At 52.7% G+C, this 23,338-nt stretch overlaps 2 protein-coding genes and 1 long non-coding RNA gene across 5 annotated transcripts; 2 read left to right on the top strand and 1 right to left on the bottom strand.

The window, feature by feature from the left end:
* Positions 1–20,356, top strand: LOC135303606 (uncharacterized). Of its 3 annotated transcripts, none has more exons than XR_010365064.1 (9): positions 1–267; positions 9,969–10,186; positions 11,049–11,109; positions 12,773–12,915; positions 13,056–13,254; positions 14,080–14,258; positions 14,799–14,913; positions 17,182–18,765; positions 19,204–20,356. It is a non-coding gene; the product is annotated as an uncharacterized LOC135303606 (long non-coding RNA). The 3 variants fall into 3 exon arrangements; XR_010365066.1 differs by lacking the exon at positions 1–267 and adding an exon at positions 280–4,828; XR_010365065.1 differs by lacking the exon at positions 1–267 and adding an exon at positions 280–4,828 and having other exon boundaries at positions 9,964–10,186.
* Positions 7,723–9,833, top strand: CHST14 (carbohydrate sulfotransferase 14). The gene has a single exon (XM_064425601.1). The coding sequence runs from the start codon at positions 7,738–7,740 to the stop codon at positions 8,812–8,814; it is 1,077 nt and encodes a 358-aa protein (XP_064281671.1). The 5' UTR covers positions 7,723–7,737; the 3' UTR covers positions 8,815–9,833.
* Positions 19,865–22,393, bottom strand: LOC135303599 (prolactin-releasing peptide receptor-like). The gene is made up of 2 exons (XM_064425600.1): positions 22,162–22,393; positions 19,865–21,038 (listed from the first exon to the last, which is right to left on the bottom strand). Exon 2 carries the CDS (start codon positions 20,970–20,972, stop codon positions 19,887–19,889), a length of 1,086 nt encoding a protein of 361 aa, XP_064281670.1. The 5' UTR covers positions 20,973–21,038; positions 22,162–22,393; the 3' UTR covers positions 19,865–19,886.
* Positions 22,394–23,338: the final 945 nt, after the last annotated feature.

The following is a 23,338-nucleotide window of genomic DNA, read 5'->3' as shown; positions in this document are numbered from 1 at the left end:
CCCTTGGGAAGGGAGCTGTGCAGAGGGGTCACATGGGGACTGGCCAGGACTGTACTGCCTCAGCCTCCTGAAAAAACCCAAAATCCAGCTAAATCACCCCTTTATATATGAATTTTCCTTAAATTCCAAATGCCAGGCTGGAACACATGTTGAGAACTCTGCAGGGCCACTGGGAGCAACACTGGGCAGTGTGAGAGACTGAGGCCAAAAGCAGGAAGAAAAGGAAAACAACAAGCCCAAAAATCAGGGGAACAGAGGAGGAATCAGGTGAGCACTGCCAGGTGTGCTGGGAAAGACATCCAACCTCTATCCATGCCTTCCATATGGGATGGGACTCACCGAGGCAGTGGGAGGTTGCAGCACAGTGCTCAGTGCCGGCCTTGGGGTTGTAATTAATAGTGGGAGACGCTGATTAATAATTGGAGGTGGTATAAAGGGGATACCTGGACTGGGATGAAGCTGAGGGGTCTCTCGGAGCGCGGCGTTGCCATAGGGATCCAACAGCTTCTCCGTCAGAGCCTCCGGCGAGAGCAGTTAATCCATTTTTAAGAGGAAAGGATATTTAATAAAGGGAGCCATTTAAACTGGATTTACAAGGCACACTGAATGGAGGCCCCATTTATTCCGTGACTTCATATTTAATTTTAATATCTCTATAAACCTCTCCAGAGTGTTCTGCACAAACAAGCCGGAGCCAGAGCGGTTCGACCGCCCAGTGATTCTTAAAAGCAAATCAATTTAACAGGGCTGGAAAAAACCTGCCTCTCCAGGAATATTCTTCTGCTCTCGGAAGGAGCACCGGAATAGCTGTATTAGAAAACAACAAACAAGCTCTTCTGATGGAGAGGGATTTTTGAAAGGATATGGTGCAAAGCGGGGTTGGGAGCCCCCACAGCAAGGCGGGTTGTTGGGAGTTTGCTTTGTTGCTCTGTTTTCTCTGCACTCATAAATAATGTAATTAATAATCATATAACTTCATCAATAATCCAGTTTTTTCTGCAGCCGTGCTCGCTGCTATTCCCGTGCTGCTGCCTGAGCAGGGATGCAGTGACTGTAAAAGTCCATACAAGAGCTGGGATAGGGACGATGGCACCTGGCAGCATTTAGCACTCTATAAATGAGAAAAGGACAGGAAGGCAGCCAGATTGCCCACAAGGAAGCAGTTTGTGGCTGTTCCCAGAGCATTTCTGCTTCCCACACTGGGAATGTCATGGTTTTGGAAGAATCAAGTTCTCTGGGAAGAGCTGGTGAGAAAACTCCCTTCTCCCTCTGCAACAGGTAAACTCTCCTGCTCCTCAGCACCTGGCCCAGGGCACAGAGCAAATTCCCTGGGTTTCCTTTGTCTCTGGAACATCTCGGTTTCATTTCTTTTTAATATGTAGAGATTGTGCTGCACAAAGCTGCTCTGATTTCTCCTCCATCTTTTGGGTGGTCCCTGAACCCGGATTTAAGGAGCAGAGCAGGTGCCCTTTGCCACCACATCCCAGTCAGCCTGTGCAGTGCTTTGTGCTCTCAGATCACAGAATGTTCCCTCACCTCCACTTAATCCCTTTTTCCCTCTCTTTTTCCTTCTACACAAATGACCCCCCTAGCAGGAAACAGCGTCCTCTGCTGCCCTGGGTCACAGAGATGGATTTCTCAAGGAGCAGACTCTGGACTGCTCAGAGTGAGGGTGATTTAGCATCAGATGTTTCTCCCTGTCCCAGGCTGGGGAATGTTTCTCCCTATCACAGCCAAAGATCCATGATTGGGATTGGATTCATAGCACATCAGATAATTAGTTAGTCTATAAAAAGGGAATTACATGGCATTTTAACGAGCACGGTTGAATTTTGTTCTCGCCTCCCTGTGAGATGAAGGCTGAGACTCCCCATGGGAATTGATTTCCTCATGGGACCTCCCTGTCTTAGGAATATGATGTCCCAAAAGCGGCCCCACAGGTACATGTGGGTCTGGAAACCAGGATCCAGGCAGGCAGCAGTCCCCCATTTCCAGGGACAGACCCTTGCTCTAATATTTGAGCAAATTTTGTCATTTAACTTTCCCAATTAGTTTTCTTCTAAAATCTGGAAATAATGCAACTTCTTTTTTAAATTGATGGAGAGGGGGAAAAACCATTTTCATCACTCTTTAACAGAAAGCCTCAGTCTTCTATGGTCCAGAGCAAGAGGAGGCACAAATGGACTGATTTATTTCATTCTTCCTGATGTTTATTTTAAATTAATCCTGTTGGGACAGATGTCAGGCCAGAATTCTTGCTGGAGTCACTTATGTTCTTTGATCTAATTAACAATGGCTCATGTCTTATAATAACTCATTTTTCTAATAATGAATTTTTCATGAGTGATGGGATTCACTTGCTTTTGCTCTTTGCCTTCCCCTACATCCTGTGTTTCCTCTCTCATTTTTCTTCCTTTCATTTTCCAAACCACCTTGGATGCTGATACATTTCAGGCTTGAAATCTCTGGAAATAACTTTCCAAATACGCTGCATTTAGAGAAAATTTCAGGTTAATTCTACATGTTTATTCATTAAAGCACCAGTAGGATCCTGCTGTGCACACACAGGGAATTTAACACAGAAAAACAAATGGAGTGTGTACATAAGTGTGTGTCAGTAATAATAAAATAGGAATGATGCTGCTGTGATTCATTGACCCAGGATTTCCGACTGGAATTTACAGTGGGCTTGAGGATAAACCCTCAGACTTTCCTTGGGAAGTGCCCCTGGAATACTCGGGAAAATGCTTTTAGGGATTACACAGCAATTTAAATAACATGCTGCCTATGATGGCCTGAAGGCACAAAACCTCCCGTTCCTATAAAATCCAGGTTACAAATGGAAAATCCTATCAAGAAGAATAAGAAAAAGACCAGAATGTTGAGAAGTTTTTCCCAGTACCACAACTGAAGATTGCACCTGATGATCTTGAAGGTTTTTTCCAAATTCTGGGATTCTGCAAGTCGGCCAGCCTGGACTCCACACACACAGATGGCACCATTCCTCCGATGTCTGACTGTCCCCTCCAGGATAAATTTATCCGTGTTTCCAGCCAGATCCCCACTCTTGTTCAGCTTATCCCCACAACTTCCCAGCACCCATCCACCGTCACTCTCCAATATCCCAGTCAGACGCTTTCCCTGGGGCAAAGCACGTCCTTCGCAGGCCATTATCACTGCTAGCACACGGAAGGATGTTACAAACCTCAACAGGGTTCAGTCAAATGGGTCCTTATCGGTCCCATTGCCCTGGGGACAACGATTGCTGATGTCAGGGACGAGATGCTGCAGGTTTTGGAGCAGATTCAGTCCTCGTCCTGCTGCCTGCGAAACCACAGAAACATTAATTGCCTACAAATTCCAGCAGGAACTTCACACACACAGAGTCAGGACTTCATTACAGCCCCGCAGGAGCCGCCTGGGAGCCTCGGGAAACTCCGTGTAAAGAGCAGCAGATAGAGCTGGAACGAGTTAAGAGACTTGGAGACTCTCCTGCGACACAGGTCTGGGAGCTGTGTGTGATTTAATGTGTGTTTGTGCTGGTGGCAAAACCCCGGCTGGCTGCGGGGATGTGTGTGTGTGCATCCATCCAGCAGCTCTGGGCTCAGAGCGATCGCAGGGATCGGGGATGGCTCAGCGGGAGCATGAAGGGTGCACTGGGAGCTCTGGTTGTTACTGGCTTCACACTGGATACGCTCAGCCTGGCTGTGTGTCAACCTGATTTTTGGGGGGGAGATCTGGGAGTAGGAGAACTGGGCGAGCTCCGCCGGAGCCGCTGTCCCCGTTGCGCTGGCGCCTGCGGTATTCCTGCCCTCGCTGCGACCTCCGGCCCGGCTGGGGTGTGTGACCCCCCTCGCTGCCCGGGGGGATGCGGATCCATGCGGATCCATGCGGGGTCTGCCTGCCCGCAGCCTCCGCTGCCGGCACCGGGATGCGCTCCGGCTCGCTCCCTGCCTGCTCAGCCCACATCCAGCGGGGAAGAGCTGGCACGGGCTCTGCCGCTTCTCCTGGCGCTAAGGAGCGGAGCCTGCCCGGGAGGCTCCCTTCAGGAGCGATTCCACAGCAGGGAAAGCAGAACGGAGCTCAGCGGGAGGAGCTGAGTGCGGATCTGAGCTCGGAGTTAAGGCACTGAGCTCAGAGCAAGGTCTTTGCGAGTCCAGCCAAGTGCATATCAATGAATTTAGAGCCAGATGCGTCAGCACAAAGTTTTCCTTGAAAACAGTGATTTTTGTGTTTGTCCATCTCCTTGGAATTACTCAGTGTATTCATCCAGAGTGTTTGACTTTGTTTAAAAAGGCTTTTCCCCCAGAGATAAGAAACTCCGCCTCGGTAGCGAGCTGATTGTGGAGCGGCTTCTGTGCTTATCCCCTTGGATAAGAGGCTTTATTATACCAAATTACAGGATAATCTCTGGACACACAGCCACAGCATCCGATCTCTCCTCCTTTGCTTGTTTTACTTTTTGATCCAGAGCTGTTCAAACCAATCCAGGGGGTCTCCTCTGATAGGAATCACCGTCCTGTTTGTTGTCTGGGAAGCTGGCATCAGCCCAAACTGATGTTTTTTCAAGAAACCTTCTTTCTCTTGCTCAGCTTTTCCAGAGGCCTCACCCGTTTGTCCTTTTTGCAGTTCTTCAGACCAAAATAAATATCTGATCTCACCCCAAAGGCCAGCAGAGCCTTGGCAGGGCATTTGTGATGACATCAGTGTCCAGCCTCACTCCAAGCTGGAAGGACAGGGGCATCCCTCAATCTTTCTTTCCAGCCCCTCTGGGAACTCGCCTTTTCCTTGTCACACTGATACATATTCCTGATTTCTGACAGCCAAGGTGAGTTCTACAGCCTTCCTTAAACCTGTGTGTGCATAAATGCTGCTGGGAGACTGGTTCATTGTAAGGTGGTTGATACTGTAATGTAATATTATCATAATAATGTATTTTAATGTTGTTTTTCTGCTCATGTGAGTAAAAAGTGAGGAAAAGGCCCAGAGATTTACTGCTCCAGTTACCCAGCGTGGAGGCTGTGGTGCTCTTAAGGTGAATATTGGGGTTTGGAGGCATTTTGAAGAGGGCTGGGAAGCACAAAAATCTTTTTATACCTGTAAATGGGAATTTTAGGGATGAGGCTGCTGCTCCAGCCCCTGGTAGTAGATCACACAGAGGCCTGGCAGAGCATTTGCCTGGGAAGGGCTGTGTGGGTTTCCCTTCTCCCACAGAAGAGAGAACCAAACCCTTCCATCGTTGCGGTGTGTTGTATAAACTTGTAGGCAAACCACAGCAGCCTGAAGTTGGGTTTCCTCTGTGACATTTTATTTGCTAAATGTGCTTTTTCTGAAGGAATGGATCTGTCTGGGAAATATATTCCCATAGTTTTGCACATTCTGAACGTGAGGCGGCTTTTAACTGCTTTGGAAATCAAATTACTGCTCACTCTGGGTGTTAATTAGGCACACTGAGTGTAACCACAATTAATTTTCCTTGGTGACACAGGGTTTAGCCCTGCAAACCAGCCCCTGAACCCTGTATTTGCTTGGCTGTGCTGTTCCTATAGAGACTCTGCATCTCACCCCATGCCTTTGCTCTTCAGACCAGTCCTTAAATCCAAGTTCCCTTTGGAAAATAGCCCCTCTGACCTCGTGGGCAGTTTCCTGTTTCTCTGCATTTCCAGAACCAGTGGGTTATCCTGTATAACTGCTCCTGACCTAGAGATATTAGTGGGGAATAGGAACAAAAAGGAATGAGCAGTGCCAGGCTAGCATGCCTTCAAAGAAATAAAAATTCCCCTTGGCTGCTTTGGAGTTTGCTGCAATCAGGCTTTTTCCCCAGGAGGAGGGATTGATTTTTGTCTCAGTGACACGGATTATATATGTTGGCACGGCTTCAGTTTGGGCTGGTGTCGAGATCAGATCAGGACCTGCCCTCTGAAATGAGAGCAGGAATCTGATAACACCTCGTGTGTACAACTTTGCTGGTGGCAGGATCGGATATCGGTCTCTTCCTAGAGCTAATGCTGTATTTACATCCAAATAAAACTGGGAAATGTGCAATAATCTAGCTGCAGGCTCTCACGCTGCGCTCCAAGTGCTTTGTCTGCCTTGGCTGACAAAATGCTCTTGGCTCCTGATCAAAGGGAAGTAAGTGGAAGCTGGTTTTCTCTTGATGTTAAGAAAGCTCCTGACAGAGAGTCCCTGCAAGGCTGGTTAAGAGCCCAGGCCCCGTGGTAGGCTAGGAAAACTCATTGAAGGAAAATGCGGAGAACAATGGCAGTGTGGAGTGACTTGGGAAAGGACTGTGTGAGGAAATGGCATCCTGATGGCTGGGTTAGTGCCGCGGGCACCCCGGGGATGGCTGAAGCAGCAGGTGAGGGCTGGGGTCATTCACAGAGGTGCTTTGCTGGAAATGCCTGCCAAGAGGTGGGAAATCCCTCCCTCTGGCTCTCGGTGGTGGCACAGCCTCCTCGGCTCAGCAGGAGTGGCTTCCCCTCCTCCAGGTTCTAAACCTGTGCAGGAATCACAGAATTCTAGAATCACATAAAGTGGGGCACAATGCCTAATGATGGATAGTTTGGCCTGTATGGCAAAAACCACCCATTATCTCTGGGATGTGAACTGTGCCCGGATCCTCGGAGCAAGCCTGGCGGGCTGTTTGAAATGGCACTTCAGTGTGCTTTGGGATGACAGCAGAGTGAGGTGTTGCTCAGGCATCCCGAACTCTGAGGTGCTGGTGGATGGGTGGCTCTGGACTCACTCCAGAGGAATGATCAGTGGAAATAATGTTATGAGGAGCAGAAGAGGGAGCTGGAGGGCTCGGCCTGGAGAAAAGGGGGCTGAGGGCGGCGTTCTTGCTCTCTACAGCTCCCTGACAGAAAGGTGCAGCCAAGTGGGGGTCAGGCTCTGCTCACGGGGAGCAAGGAACAGTAGGGGAAATGACCTCAAGTTGGACCAGGGCAGGGTCAGGTTGGACATCAGGAGGAATTTTTTTCGTGTAAAGGGATGCCAGGTGCTGGAAGGGACTGCCCAGGAGGAGTCCCCAGACCTGCAGGTGTTCAAGGAAGGACTGGACATGGCACTCAGCGCTCTGGGCTGGGTGAGAATCAGTCACAGGTTGGACTCAGTGGTCTGGGGGGTATTTCCAACCTGGATGATTCTGTGATTCCGTGATTAGAGGGCTGGAGCAGCTTTGCTCTGGAAACAGGCTGGAAGAGCAGGGGGGTCTCTCCAGTTCAGCCTGGAGAAAACTCCAGGGTGACTTGAGAGCCTTTTCCAGTGCCTAAAGGGCTCCAAGAGAGCAGGGGAGGGACTTGGGAAAATAGATGGGGGGACAGGACAAGGGGGAACGGCTTCCCACTGCCAGAGGGCAGAGTTAGGCGGGAGATTGGGAAGAAATCCTTCCCTGTGAGGGTGCTGAGGCCCTGGCACAGGGTGCCTAGGGAAGCTGTGGCTGCCCCTGGATCCCTGGCAGTGTCCAAGGCCAGGCTGGACGGGGCTTGGAGCAGCCCGGGCGGGTGGAAGGTGCCGCTGCCCGTGGCAGTGGACGGGCCCTGAGGTCCCCGGCGCTCCCGCTACTCGATTACCCCGTGGCTCCGCCGTCCCCGCCGCGGGGCCCCGGCCGGGGCGGGCTCAGAGCGGGGCGGTCCCGCCGCCTCTTCCGCCCCGCGCCGTCACCGCGCCCGCCCCGCCCCGCCCGCACCCCCCCGCAGCCCCGGCCGAGCCGGCCCGGCCCGGGAGCAGCTCCCGGCCATGCAGCCCCGCGGCCCCGGCCCCGCCGAGCCCCGCCGGGCGGTCCCGCCGGGCCGCGGCCGGGCGCGCTCCCGGGGCGCGGCGGGCGCGGCGCTGCTGCCCTCCATGCTGATGTTCGGCGTCATCCTGGCCTCCAGCGGGCTCCTGCTCATGATCGAGCGCGGCATCCTCGCCCAGGTCGGGCCGCCGCCGCTGCACCCGCCCGCGGGGCCGGCCCGGCGGGACGGGCGGGGCTCGCCGGCCGAGCTGGAGCTGGAGGTGCTGCGGGACACGCGGAACCGCACGATCCGCGCCCTGTGCGGGCAGCGCTCGATGCCCCGCAGCGTCTGGGAGCTGCCGCCCGGGCAGCGCCGCACCGTGCTCCGGCACCTCCTGGTCAGCGACAAGTACCGCTTCCTCTACTGCTACGTGCCCAAGGTGGCCTGCTCCAACTGGAAGCGCATCCTGAAGGTGCTGGACGGGGCTCTGGAGAGCGTGGACGTGCAGGGGAAGATGGACCACAAGAGCGACCTGGTGTTCCTGGGCGACATGAAGCCCGAGGAGATCAGCTACCGCCTGAAGCACTACTACAAGTTCATCTTCGTGAGGAACCCCATGGAGAGGCTGCTCTCGGCCTACCGGAATAAATTCGGGGAGATCAAGGAGTACCAGCAGAAGTACGGCGTGGAGATCGTCCGGCGGTACCGGAAGAACGGGGGGAACTCGGCCGGCGACGACGTGACCTTCTCCGAGTTCCTGCGGTACCTGCTGGACGAGGATGTGGAGCGCATGAACGAGCACTGGATGCCCATCTACAACCTGTGCCAGCCCTGCGCCGTCAGGTACGACTTCATCGGCTCCTACGAGCGCCTGCACGCCGACGCCAACCACGTGCTGGAGCACATCCAGTCGCCCTCCTTCGTCCGCTTCCCAGAGCGCCAGGCCTGGTACAAGCCCGTGACGGCCGAGACGCTGCACTACTACCTGTGCAACACCCAGCGCCGGCTGATCAGGGAGCTGCTCCCCAAATACATCCTGGACTTCTCCCTCTTCGCCTACCCCCTGCCCAACGTCACCAGCGAGTTCTGCCGGCAGTGAGCGGTTCCTGTCGGGAGGCGCTGGGAATTCTGCCTTGGCTGCAAGGATTTGCTTGCACAGCCCTTGCTGCTGTGTGAAGCACGCTCCTCTATGCATTATTTCCTAATTTTATACTTTGCAAACACTGTTTATATCAAATACTCTCTACTGCCTTCGCTCCTTAGGATCCTTTTTGTACCTCTCTGACTTTCCCGTGTACATACACCACTGGCTCGAGCACAGTAGCTTTTGTATCTCTATTTTGCTCTAAATCCTTTTTTTATGCCACAACGTGGAGAATTCCTGTAGGGAATCTGAGAAAATGATATATTTTAAGTATTTTTCTTCCTCTTTTGGGCTTTGTACTAAAGGTTGGTTGAATTGAGATCATCACGTGGTAGTTGATGCACTAAAAATTAGCGTTGTTAAACCAGTCCCGGGTGGGTTTGGGGTATAAGTAGAAAAAAAAGGTAATCCAGGCCATATTTATCCTTTATTTCTTTCATTGTAGATGATACTTAAATGAGGCTGGTCATTTTTTCTGTGTCAGTAGCACCTCTGGTTTTTATTTTTATTATTATTATTATTATTTACCATTGAAATATAACTAGGGATAGGATAATACCCCTTCTTTGGGTGATTTTGGGAGTACAACTATTTACCCAACTTCATGTATCAGATGCAATACCAAGCCATCCCATTCTGCTCTTTTCTCTGAATTAAAGCAATATAGACTCAGGATAAAGTCAAAGCCCATCCTGGTCCTTACGATGGAAAACAAATCCCATGGGCCACGTGCCAGCTTTCAGCCTCGTGGGTCTCTGCGTGGAAACCACTGTGGAAAAACCCTTTCTACAGCCATGTTTGAAAAAATGGCAATTTGTGGATTGATTTTTTCCTCCTTTAATAGCTGTGCACATCCTTTTTCTAGCTCTTGTATTTAATTACAGCTCTGAAATCATAAAAGTTTGGGAGATAAGGCAGGATGTTGTTCCTGGGAGGCTGTGTCCTCGTTTCTAATAAAGTTTTTATATTAATTAGCCTGTTAGTGCTTTTCCTTGGGATTGTTTGTGTACTTGGAGAGGCCTCTGCCCCTCATGCTGAGCCACAACACTAAGGTGGGATGAATTGGTTGTTCCTGTCATGATTAATTAATGTTTTAATTGCCAGAGCAGCGCCAACACATGGAGAAGGGACACACTGGAGGCGAGCGCATACCAGGACACAAGGAAATGGGATGAAAAGCAGCAAAATGGGCTCCTAATTGCTGTGGCAAAGTGATTTTGGAGCTGGCAACTTCCTGGGATTCCTCTCTTAATTTTCTTTCCCCATTTTTAAGTTTTCTTCAGGATTTTAAGAAGGGCGTGGAGCCACATCCAAGCCCGCTGTTGGGGTAAGTGGCCAAGGACAGTTTGGCCTGAGGGATTTTTACCTTTGCTGAGGGGGTCGTGGCTGGGTGTGAGGGCAATGACTGGAACATTCATGGATTTGAACTCCTGGCCGTGTCCTGAATCTGTGGGCACTGGTCCCAGGCCAAAAATGGGTCAGAAGTTGGCTTTTCTCTCTTTGTGCCCGCTCTGAAATCGGCAGCATTCCTGTCTGTCCCCAGGGGTTTTGGTGCCCTGTGGTGGAAGAACTGGAGGTCTGTCCTCCAGCCAAAGGCACCAGATTGGCTGGGAATCGGATTTTGGTTTGTAAAGCAGATGCTGCTGAGGGAGGGGGTGGGCTGAGCTGTAATTAAACCTGACCTCCAGGTCTCCCTAACTAGGAATAAGTTGGTGAGACTTTGCTATCTTTGCTTCTGGGAACATTTCCCGCTCGTTTGGTAATTTGGTTTTTAATTAAATGTTTATTTCTCAGTAGTTTTAAAGGTTTATGCTGCTTGTTTGTTTATCTGCTGCAGCTTCTGTTCTCTATATTAAATTTCTGTCTCTTTTCCCCTTAATCTAATTTACTGTGCTCAGGATTTTGCTTTTCTCAGACTCTCTCCCCTTTTCTGAGCATTAATGATCACACTTTTCTCTTTAAATAAAGCAAACAGGCTCCCACCTCCTTGTACCTTTCCTTGAGGATGATTTTAATTCAGGTGGAGCTTTGTCTGCAGGTCAGCAAAAATGAGAAATCTATCAGGTTTCCATTATTTGGGCTCCATTTTATCTGTGACCAATGGTACAATTATCCGTGGCAGCTTTGTACAAGTAGAGTGAAAAAACCTCAGCTCCCTCTGCAGCTGTATCATTTCTTTCCTTTGTCAGGTGTTTCTCCAGGGTGGAATAAATCAGGAGGAGATTCCAGAGCTGACAGCAGGCGCTGGAGGTGAGAGGTGCTGAGCAGGATTCAGCCATGCCCTGGAGCACGGGGAAGGGGTGATGGCTGCAGGAACAGGGAGGAAAACATGGAGTTATGAACTGCTTTGGGTCTGCTCCAGGCTGACAGCTCCTTTTCCCACCTTCCCATCCCTACACGTGCAGTAATCCCACAGAATCAAAAGGGAATCTTTCCTCTTTTGAATTCTATTTTGTTAATCCTCAGTTCTGTACTGAGTGCCCCAAACTCCCTTGAGTGACCAACCCGAGGTTTTGGCATTGGGGCTTGTCCCTGCTTTTTCCTCACTTGCTTATTCCAATTTTGTGCTGATAAATCTCATCCCTGACCCCACTGCTCTCGTGTTCTCCCTGTAGAGCCCTGTCCAGGGATGTGGAGACAGCCCAACAGTTTAATTCTACCTCATGACACAGAAAGCTTTTGATTCCCTCTGAAGTACCACAGTGTTATTTTGTCATTAGTCACTTCTTCTCCTGCTCAGTTTTTGGAATTTGGAGCTGGTTTGGTGTTCCCCTGCAGACCAGGGAGCGAGACAGGTTAGGAACCTCTGCTGTACCAAAAATCTCACTTTACATGGCATCTTCTTTACTAGTTCCAATATTACACCTGCAAAACCTCGTTCCACCCTTTCCAAATCCCAAGCTGTTGGCTCTTGTCAGCATGACTCTGGGATGGGGTTTGGAACACGTTCCCTCTGGTCCCCATGCTCAGTTCAGGGTCTATGTCAGGTTTCTCCTCTTTCCTGTGGGTCTTGTGTGGATTTTGCAGGAATAACCGACTTCCTGGCCAGGCACTGGGGCTGAAATAAACGCATTAAGGCTGCCAGTCACCCAGCTGGCTGCTAGCCATGACCCTGGATCTAGCAGGAATAAAGCTTTGGGAATGGCAGCGGGAGCGAGCGGTGCCAGGGCCGGCTGCTCTGACGCCTGCAGACGGCATCACACCAGCCTGGCTTCTGCTCCTCTTGGCTCCCGGCCTCCCTCCTGATGGACCAGGGTCACCACGGGCTGTGGAGCACGAGCATCCTTGGGATGTTCCTTCCCTCGCAGGCAGGAATGTGAAAGAGCCAAAAGAAAGGGTCTCCAATGGGTCTGTTGTTAGTTTGGTATTCATAGAATCCCGGAATGGTTTGGGTTGGAAGGGACCTTAAAGATCGTCAAGTTCCAGCCCCCTTCCACGGGTGGGTGTGAGAGGGCGTCAGGCTCATCCCTGGGTGAGGCTCTTTGCCACTGTAAACCGAGGAAATGAGGAAGGCTGGGATGAAAAGCTCCGTGCCCAAGAGCTGCCCCCGCCCTGCACCCCTCGGCTTTTATCGCAGCTATTTTGCATGTGAATGAGAACTTTCCCACTTCCTTCTGGGGCTTGAATTGGCAAACGGGGAGTTGTTAAAAAATCTCCAGTCTCCGGCCCCGACAAAGGATGGTTGCCATGGAAATAATGGAAGTTGCATCGTGAGCAAAATATGTCCAGGCCCGGCGCCAGCGGGAGGGAGGAGGGAGCACCTTGTGGGTCAGGAACCTTCTGCCAGGGCCATGTGCCTCCACGTGGTGTTCCTTGTCCTTGGCACTCTGTGCTTTGGGTTAAAAGAGGAGAAATCAGAAGTGCCGTGATCGGATGGGAAGGGCTTGGAGAACTTCACCTGCTCTTTCCACAGTGCTGGTGCCACCAAATTCAGCAGAGCTGCCCCACGTCCGGGATCCCAAAGGAACTGAAGCTGGAATCCCATCTCAGGTCACAGGCAGGAGTTTCCTGTCTCACTTATATCCAACCTCTTCTTTGTGTCCAGGAATCTTCCAGGTGTGTTTCCACTTGTCTCTACAGACAGACAAGGTGGCTTGCTTTTCTTCTGTGGAAAAAACACCTTTGGATTTTAAACTCTCCAAAAGCCTTTTCTTTGCAGACCCACAAACGTAACCTGCACTTTCTGTTGCTTTCAGCAAATCTTAAGGTGATTTTGAGCCAAGAAGCTTGAGGAATTTGCTTTATACCTCTCCAAAGTGCTAATGGGAGCCACAGAATCCTTGCTGAGCCATGAGAGGGACTAAAATAAATCTCCATCAGGGTTTATCCATGAGCTGCAGAGCTCTTTGGTGAGCCCCAGAATCAGTGAGGAAACTGCACCTTTCAGTGGCTCTGGTGAGTGGTATTTGCTGGTGGGAGCTTGGAATGGGGAACAAAAGGGCACTTTGGGACCTAAGCACATCCTCCTGCTCTGCTGAAAGCACGGGGGCTTGGGGAGAAGCTCAAAGCAAGCAGCAAAATCCTGTTTATTGCTGGGGGGGAGCATCAGGTGAGGAGGAAAACAGGGATGTGGGAACCAGCAGCAACACACAGGTGCCTGAGGAAACCCCTGCTGAAGGTGCCACTGTTTGAAGGAATTTAAGGTGCTAGAGTTGGGAGTAAAGGATAAAGAGCATGACTGGCTGAAGGCTCAGATCTCCTGCCACCAGCAGAGCAGACTTCAGAAGGTTCAGGCTCATTTCTAACCTGGGAAAGACCAAGCAGAGGGAAGCAGCACAGGCTTGAGATTTAAAATGTGAAAACACAGTAAATGCATATAAATATCTGGGTCCCCATGCTACTTTTTCTTCCCACACCTCAATCCCACCTCCTGATCACTGGCAAGTCCAAGTGGATGTTAAGCTGATGAGAGCCCAGCGAGCCTGACCTTTGGGGAGAACCCCAGAATGATTTTGGTGGGAACAGACTTTAAAAATCATCTAGTCCCACCTCCTGCCACAGGCGGGGACAGGTTGCTCCAAGCCCCATCCAGAATCGAGGTGTTCTGTGGGATCGTGGGGGTCAGGAGGCTTTTGGGGGCTTTGAAGGAAGCAGCAGCTGGGCATGGGGAGCTGGGGACACTCGGGGTGGCCTGGAGCCATCTGGTTTGTGGCAGAGCCGTGGCAGCAGGGCGGGGATGAGGGTCTGTCCTGCTGGGTGCTCACAAAGAGTCCTCTGGAGCCAGGGCCGCAGGACGGCAGCAGATTCCTGGCGCTGGCAGAGGATGCAGCAGGGAGCCCAAGTGTGCGAGCAGCAGGAATCACCCTCCGCTCGCTGCCTTCAGACAATTCCGTGTAAAAACCGCTCTAAACAAGCCTCGCAATAGCAAGGGTGAGCCCTGCAGCACATCTTTGAAGACTGTAAGTGGTAAATGTCCTTCGGGGCGGGCGGGGGCAGCTGCCTTGGTGGGGACTGTCCCACGGCCCATCCCGGCCTGTCACATCCCTCCCTTCCCTGCTACCCTGGGATGCTCCTGCACACCGCATCCATCCCTGCCACTCTTCTGATCTGCCAGGGCTCGGCTGTGCCTGTTGGAGCAGTGTTTGGCACAGCCCCAGCCCTGCCCGTGCTCCCAGTTCCAAACCTGCCCCGCTGGAGCGTTGTCTTCCCGGGGGGCTCTGCCGGCTGCTCCCTCCCATCCATCCACACGCGGCCCCGGAGGGCTCGGCAGAATTCCCCGTCCCACAGGGACTGCTGGCAGGAAGCAATCTGGCAGACAGCATGTTTAGAGGAGACTGATGTCTCGGAGCCACCAAACCATTTAATTGCCAATAAACACAGCCCACATGTAAATAATTATGGATACCCGGGAACTGTGTTGTCTTCCGTGGAAGGGGGGGGCTGTCAGCCTGGAAACACCCCATGGCAAGGGGAGAAATTAAGATTTCTTGTTAATGCAGGAGGGATGAGCACCAGTAAACCTGTCTGGATATTCCCAGGTGTTGCTTCGGGCTCAGGGTGGCCCAGGAGGTGATGGTTCCTGATGAGCTGAGAAGGACCAGGCTGTGCTTTGGGGTGAGTTTGAGGGTGAATCTTGAAAATTCATCCATTTGCTTCACCAGGTTCTTGTTGCAACCCAGTGGGATTATTGCAATATCTTTTTTTTGGCCACATTTTTTGGGATAAAGAGCTGCGAGGATCCTAGTTCAGAACTTTGGAGCTTTATCAACATCCTGCCCGTTCTCAGCAATGCAGACTTTCCCTTCAGAGCCGTGGCAAAATCTGCAGGAACCCTTTGTTCCTCTGCCAGGACCTACCATCCCATCCCATCCCATCCCATCCCATCCCATCCCATCCCATCCCATCCCATCCCATCCCATCCCAGCTCCTTCCTTGAGCAAGGACACCTCCCACCATCCCAGCTTGCTCCAAGCCCCGTCCAGCCTGGCCTTGGACACTTCCAGGGATGGAGCAGCTTCCCTGGGTGATCCGTGCCAGGGCCTCCCCACCCTCGCAGGGAAGAATTTCTTCCCAATCTCCCACGCTGCCCTCTGGCAGTGGGAAGCCATTCCCCCGTGTCACCCCACGTCCAAAATCCCCCTGCAGCTCCCTGGGAGCCCCTTTAGGCACGGGAAGGGGTTCCAAGGTATCCCTGGAGCCTCAGGCATCCCCAGCGCCGCCTTTCACCCCCTGAGGCTGCCCTGGTTCCATTCCTGAGCGGGAGGGTGTCACCATGCAGAGCCCCCCGCTGTCCCCGCCAGAGAAGCCGCCGATCCAGTGATTTGGCTTTTCCCAGGGGGGCTGATGGTTCCTATGGCAACCCAGAGGCGCTCGGCAGCGCTTCCCTGCGTGGCAATCAGCGCTCAGCTCGTCTGTGGAATTAGCGCCCGTCCCCGCACGCCTCATCCCGCTCATCACAGCCGGGAAGGGGCTGGAGACAGCCCCGGCTGCAGCATCCCCTGCTGCCAGGGCTGTGGGATGACTCCATCCATCCATCCATCCCTGCTGCAGCAAATGTTTATGTCTCCCTCATGGCTCTCCAAATCGGGTATTGACCTGCAGTGGAAATGATGCTGTGAGCGGGAGGGGTTTGGGGTGCCTCCCAGCCCTGCTCCATCTTCGGCATGCTGGAGAGTCCCGGGCAGTGCCACCAAGCCAGGGATGTGTCTGCAGGTTTTTGGGGACTGGCCCAAAGCGCCCCATCCCTCGCCATCACCTTGGGGAGCAGTGGTGAACGAAGTCTGGTAAATGCCAGATTTGTGCCCGAGCTGGGGCACGGTGACCCTGGTGTGTGACTAAGAAGATTCTTGGCATCTGCAGCGGGAGCGGGATGACGGATAAAATAGATGAATGAGGAGTAAACTGGGGTTTAGGAAATCTTGGTTAATTTGCTGCAGCGAGAGCTCGCTGCGCTCACAGAAATTAAAGTGTGAGCGCTCGCAGCGACAGAGGAGGAGGAGGAGGAGGAGGAGGCACCGGGGGAATACGGGATGAGCTGGAAGTGGGTACATCCATAAATCACCTGTGGTGCTTTCAATAATTCAACAACGCTGGAAGATCCAGCAGTTCACAGAGAGGTGATGTCCACGGGAAGGTGCTCAGTCTGCCTGATCCAGTGGGATCCAGCCCCAGGTGTCCAAGGCCGGGTTGGATGGGGTTTGGAGCAACCTGGGCTGCTGGAAGGTGTCCCTCCCATGGCAGGGGGTGGACCTGGGTGGGATTTAAAATCCCTTCCATCCCAAACCAGGACCCATTCCAGGTCATTACTGTGAGCCTGAGCTGCATCAACTGTGCTTTTAGCCAAAAGAAGTGAAATTAAGCCTGATTTAATCATGTACGTGTCACAAACCTGCCTCTTTAACCAGAGCCAAGATCTGGGAAGAGAGTTGGCCATGCTTTGTACAGCCCATGGAATCTGCTCAGAGAAATGCAAAAGATATTTTGCAAGCCCTGTCAAGGAAATCAGAAGCAGTGACTTGAGTCAGAATGTTATTCACAATAAGCCAGGAAATAATGAAGATGATGATGATGATGATGATGATGATAATATAAAATGAATCAGCAATTTCTAAGCTTTTTCCAGATCTACAAATAAAATTTGCCCAATGATCCTGGCTCAGTGGAAGAGCTTCTCTGTTCTGGATTTTTGTCATCACTGGTGACATCCAGACAGAACAAACACAGCAAGAAGGGGACTAAAAGTCAATGGAAAATTACCAGGCTAATTTTGTTTGCTGTGCCTGATTTGGAGACAGAGGAGGAAATTTCTAGGAGTACAGATGAAAACAGTGTTGATCCTTTGAGTGCATTTAGAGCTGATCCTCATCTCAATTCATTCTGCAGTGCAGGACAAAGGGCCTCATCATCTGCAGCCATGGGAGAAACCTGGATGGGGACCAAATAATGGGAATAATACCTTGCTTGTAGGTAAACTCTTTCAAATAATCATCTCTTGAGTGCTTTTGAGAGAACATCACTGGAATAAATTATATTATCTGCCCCAATTATATTATCTGCCCCTTAAAGCTGTAAACACCTGAACAGGCTAACCAATATTTTCCCTTCCTGGGCTGTGTCCTGGCAGATGGGAGGGCTACAGGCACCAAATCCTGGTAGAGAAGAGGGTCACAGAATGGAATTGTTTAGGTTGGAAAAGATCTTTAGGATCATCGAGTCCAACTGTTATCAACCCTCTTTCAGCCAACAAGAGAGTCTGGAGGAAGAAACAGCCTCAGGGAGAATATTGTGCAAAGCTCTTAATAATTGAGGATGATTTAACAAAAATATCCCCTTTATACCTCTTGGTTCCTGGGAGAAAAGCTTCGAGCAGTTTCCTGAGGAAAGCTCTGCAGAATCAGCCTTCAAACATGTTTTCCTCCCTCATTTATCTGATTAATTTACTTTCATTAAGAAAACCAACCGTGTTCTCCTCTATATATCCAGTTTCTGTGAATCACAGACTGCAGCTCCAGGATTTCTGTGTTTATTCTCAGAAGTCACTCAGCTTTTAGCTCACTCTCCCAAAATAGTTTTCCCTTTTCCTGCAGGTAATTTGGGGAATCAGCAAAACATCTAAACAGGGGGATCTGAGGGTGGAGATTTTCTCTCCCAGTGCTCAATTACTGCAAATTCTAGTCTAGTCTGGAAACATGGAAGAGGAAACCTCATCCTCTTTGAGGATCAGTTCTCCAGGATGGGTATAGGGATTTTAAATGATCCTGCAGGTAAATGCAGGGATGGGAATGAGAGGGTGGTAGAGTTGGAGGGAAAAAAGGCTAAGAAAAGTAATTTAGGGAAACCTAAGATGGAGTAATTGAGATTGTGATGGGACAAAATTAAGAAAGAAGGAATCAACACCAGCAGTGACAGTACAAGGGGAAATTACTTCAGTCAGACAGAGGGCAGAGTTAAATGGGATACTGGGAAGAAATTCTTGGCTGTGAGGATGGTGAGGCCCTGGCACAGGTTGTCCAGAGAAGCTGTGGCTGCTCCGTGCCTGGAAGTGTCCAAGACCAGGTTGTTTGGGGCTTGGAGCAACCTGGTCCAGCACTAATGCCAGCCTGACCCCCGAGGATCTGCCACTGCCCAGGACTGGGACAGAGCCAATCAATCCAGGCTGGCATCGTCCTGGGATGTGGCTGAGCTGCAGTCAAGGGTTTTGTGGGATTCACATAAACACACACACACAGCCCAAGCTCTTGAAGCCTTTATTACAGGAAGGACAAACAGGGACCTTCTGCCTTGCTTGGCTCCTCTGGGATGAGCAGCCCAGGCCCAGGGGAGCTGCAGGAAGCTGAGGAGGGAGCTGCTCTGTGGGAACACGACAGAGGTCACTGGCACTGCCTTGGATGGGTCCCTGTCTCTGCTGGTCACCCCACAGAAGATGACGAGTCCTTCTAGGGCCACCATGAGGGCCTGAGCCAGAAGGTGAGTGAGTTTTGGGCAGGCATCAGGGGAGGGGGTGAGGGATCCTGTTGGGCTCCAGGCAGCTGTGTCTGCACCGGGTGCTCCCCAGCTGCTGGCAGAAGCAGGGATGCTGGCCAGTGCCTTGGGCAGGTTCTGTGCAGGGCTCAGCACCTGTTGCCTGGGGCTTTGAAATCCTGTCCTGGGGCACGAGGAGTGGTGGGAGGTCATGGCTTGGCCCCACAGAGCAGCTGGAGCTGGCACAGCCCTGAGCTGTGGTGCCTGTGGGCTGTTCCCAAGGGTTTCTCCTGGGAAATCGAGAGGTTAAAACCTAGATGGGGATGGGGTGTAAGGAGATGCTGCCTTCTGCATGGGCTGCTTGCACAGAGCAGCCTGAGGGGCCACAGAGGCACTTCAGACACCGAGGAGCACTGACAAGCAAACCCACCCTTCATCTGGCAGCTTCTGGGGCAGAACAGCCTGGCACTGGGATTCCCACCTCCACTGCAGGACCCTGAACGTGGACATACACCAAGCTGAACTTCCCTGGCAGCAGAATTTAAGACATCGTTCCCAGCAGACTCATCACATGAGATCTTTCCAGTCCTGCTTGGCCATGAAGAGCAGTGATGACTTCATGGATGTGCCCAGCTGCATCTGCACCTTTGGCTGGAGAAACTGGGATGGCCCTGTCTGGTTGTGGGGGTGGCTCCTCCAGCAGGCCAAGCAGGTTATGAAAGTCAAACCCATTCCAAAGCAGCCACGTGCCCCCACCTGCACCTGCTGAATGCACATTGTCCTACATTGTCCCTTCACCAGTAAGCTACAATTTTAAAGGATAAATGCACAGCAATTTCATGGCTCCCTGTGCAAGTCGACCTCTTCCCGTGGCACAAAGTGCTGCCTGTTGCTTAGGAACAATCTGTATCCTACAAAATGAAGACGTGCGCTCTCCAAAGAGTTTTTTACACAATGGGTGCTTGCCTTGCTCAGACACCGACCCACCTCCTGCACAAAGCACGGGGTGAAGTCTTTGTGCTCCAAATGCAGCATGGACACCTACTACACCCAGCCATGATTCGGGATATAGGGATGTGGCCTAGCCATGGTTTGGGATGTAGGGCTGTGCAAACCCCATCCCTCAGCTAAGGTAACCTGGACTGCAAAGCTATCTTGTCCGAGGCCCCGGTGGGAGCGTCTGCCAGGGTGGAGCAGGTGTTGAAGCGGGAAGCCTTGCAGGACATGCTCCTGGAGCTCTGCTTCTTGCGGTAGAAGTAGCTGCTGAGGTGGAACCAGAACTTGTCGTGGAGGGAGGCGTAGATGAAGGGGTTGTAGCAGGCAGAGCTCATGGCGATCAGGTGGCACGAGACCTGGATGACGTTGACGTACCTCTTGTCCAGGATGGTGAACTCCTCGTCGATGTCCCGGATGAAGTTGACCACCTGCAGCGGCAGCCAGCAGACGGCGAAGCAGACCACGGAGATGGTGAGCACCCGGAAGGTCTTGTGCTTGGTCCTGGCCCACTTGTCCTGGCAGTGATAGGCGGCGCCCGGCACGTTCCTCCTGCGCAGGTGGTAGGTGATGGCACAGAAGGAGATGGACACGGCCAGCAGCGGGAGCATGTAGGAGAGCAGCAGCATCAGGCACGAGTAGAGCAGCCGCTCCCTCTCCTCGTGCTTCCAGAACTCCTCGCAGATGATCATGTCGTGGCCGATGGCGTTGAGGTCCAGGTAGTGGGTGTGCAGCGAGGTGGGCACGGAGGCCGCGATGGAGAGCAGCCAGATGCAGGCCACGAGGCCCACGCAGGCCCGGCGGCTGATCCGCCTGCGGATGGGGTACGCCACCACCACGTAGCGGTCGATGGCGATGGCCGTGAGGGACAGCACCGACACGAAGACGGTGGCAGCCTGCAGCAGGGTGACGAAGTGGCACATGAACATGCCGAAGAGCCAGCCCCGCTCCTCGAAGGCGTAGGACACGGTGAGGGGGACGCAGGCCAGGCACATGATGAAGTCGGCCACCGCCAGGTTCCCGATCAGGAAGTTGGTGGTGCAGTGCAGCTTCTTGGTGAGGGCGATGAGGAGGACGAGGAAGAGGTTCCCGATGCACGCCACCACCACCAGCGTGGCGTAGAGCGGGATGAAGAGCGGCTTCAGCTCCAGGAGCAGGTCCAGGCCGGTGAAGATCAGGGCCGAGTCGTTGTGCCAGGAGTCATTCCCCAGCTGAGCCATGGGAACCCCTGTGGCCGATGCAGCTCCTCCACAACTCAAAATCAAACACAGATGAGCCTGTGAGCTCTGGAGGGACATAAATACATTCTGGTTGAAGTTCTGGGCAGAAGGACCTGTCCTGAGTCTGGACCTTTTGCACAGCCCTGTGCTGAGGCAGTGGCTGGTTTACATGACTTGCTTAAGAGTGAAGATGCCCTGTGACAGACACAGAGGAGCTCCGGTGTGGAGCAGAGTCGGGAAGCTGGCTGTGACACAGTGAAGCAGCCAGCACAGATCTGTGGGGAGCTGCCAGCCTGGGGCAGCAGGACCCAGAAATCAGCTCGAGAAACCTCATGGGGAGTTTGCACCTGGGAGCTGCGCTGACTTAAGGCAGAAAAAAAAGACACTCCTGCATTTCTTGCCTTTTACTTTTCCCAGTTAATTCTGCCCTGACCCACCAGCCCCATGCCTCCTGGCTGGGCAGGGAAAGGAGCATACTTTCCATCCCCTGCACTCCTGTGTCTCTCCCTGCCACCCCAACCCATCCCACTAGGTTTTTTATCCCCTTGGTTATATCTTCATCACCCACGAAGCTTTGGTTTCTCCTGTCTTTCCCTGTGGCAGCTGTGATGGGAGGGAAGGAGGGAGTGCCTGGCTCCCTGGGCACCTCCACAAACCCAGTCAGAGTTGCACAGGGGAATGAGGTAAAATGTATTCCAGCAGAAAGTGTATGGAAATTAGGAGTTCCCCTCCAGGACCCTTCTTTCAAGCCCCACACTCTCAAAATTATTGTTTGATCCCCCTTACTGGGATCTGGACAGTCTCTTCCCCCCAGTGGGGAGTCAAATCAGCATTAATTAAGAAACCCTTGTAATTAACCGAGGGATATTGAGGTTTTCTACATCCCAGCTGCACTCACAGGGCGCACGCTGTGATACCACAGCTCCAGGTCCCCGTGCCCTGCCTGGGGCAGGAGCACAAAATCCATCAGGAAACTTGCAGCTGAGGAGCCGAAATGCTCATTAACTTACAGAATGAAAAATCTGAAGCTCAATTAAATTCTTTAATTCTGCTTCGTGTACCCGCGAGAGTCAAACCAACCCTTCTGTGCATCGTCCTGCTCCCTTCCCCATCACTGCTGAGCCCCGCGGCTCTGGCTGGGGTTTGGGGGGGTCTGCGGGACCCCTGTCCCGCTCCGGAGCGCTCTTACCTGCCCAGGGGTCCGGGGCGCTGCCCGCCGGTGTTCCCGTGAGGATGAGGAGGAGCGTTCCCTTCGCAGGGTGTTCACCGGGAGACTCCGGCACAGCCGAGCTCAGCCGCGTTTTTGTGGTGCGGGGTTTTTGTTGTCTTGCTTTGTCTTTTTTTTTTTTTTTTTTCCCCCCCGCTGCCTGAGCTTTTGAGTCCCGGAGGAACAGGACGTTCCCACCCACGGCGCTCGGTGTTCCAGGTGCCCGGGGGGACGCGCGCATCCCACCGCCCCGCTCCGCAGGTGGAGCCGCATCCCGCCCCCCGGCCGGCGGGGAGCACCGGGGGGCTGCGGGCAGCCCCTCCCTCGCCCTCGGGGCCGGATCCAGGGACATTCTCCCGGCAGGGAGGGAGGGGAAGGAGCGGAGAGGGCGCAGGGACCGCGCGGAGCTCCCGGCGGCGGCAGCGCCCGCCCCGTCGGGGGTCCCGGCCCGGGGGGAGGGAAGAGGGGGGAAAGCGGGGTGAGGGCAGAGTGGGGTGAGGGAAGAGTGGGGTGAGGGTGGCCCAGCCGTGGGGTGATGGGCACCCAGCCCCGGGGTACTGGTGGCCCAGCTGGGGGGACAAGTGCAGGATGGAGTGAGGGCGGTCCAGCCGTCATGAATTGCCCCAGTAAGAAAGGGTACCAGGGTCAGCCTTGCTTAAATAAGGGGAAATGGTAGATAATGGTCATCCAGTGGAATTTTGTGGGGATAAGGGGAATGGGAATTTGCAGAGCAGTCACAGAAAATTGAGAGTTTTGGTGCAAGACAGTGATTAATTCATCCCAATCTGATGGAGCTGGGCTGGTTATTAAAGCTGGCTGAGCCGATCGAGGGGAGACTGCTCACTCCTGCCGAATAATCAGCAGGAAGAAAGTCATCTTTGTCTCCATATCAGTGCCTGACGAGAGCTGCTGTTAATTTTAAAGAGCAGAACAATCAGATTAGGAGAGGCAGAGGCTGGTTTGGGAGGAGAGCTGGGCTGTGGAGCCGACAGCAGGATGATGAGCACGCCCCAAGGCAGGCACAGGCTCCATCCCTGCCTGGATGTGCCATGGCCAGGGTGACCCGGCTGCACCGCTGGGGGCTCTTCCCTCTGCACAGGCTCATCCTGGAAAAACCTTCTTTGCCATCATCTTTGCTGCTTCCAGAGCCTGCAGAATA

The sequence above is a fragment of the Passer domesticus genome, chromosome 6, assembly GCF_036417665.1.
Source record: "Passer domesticus isolate bPasDom1 chromosome 6, bPasDom1.hap1, whole genome shotgun sequence".
In the NCBI taxonomy this organism is placed as follows: Eukaryota; Metazoa; Chordata; class Aves; order Passeriformes; family Passeridae; genus Passer; species Passer domesticus.
Note: the sequence above shows the minus strand (reverse complement) of the source record. Positions and strands in the feature narration are given on the sequence as shown.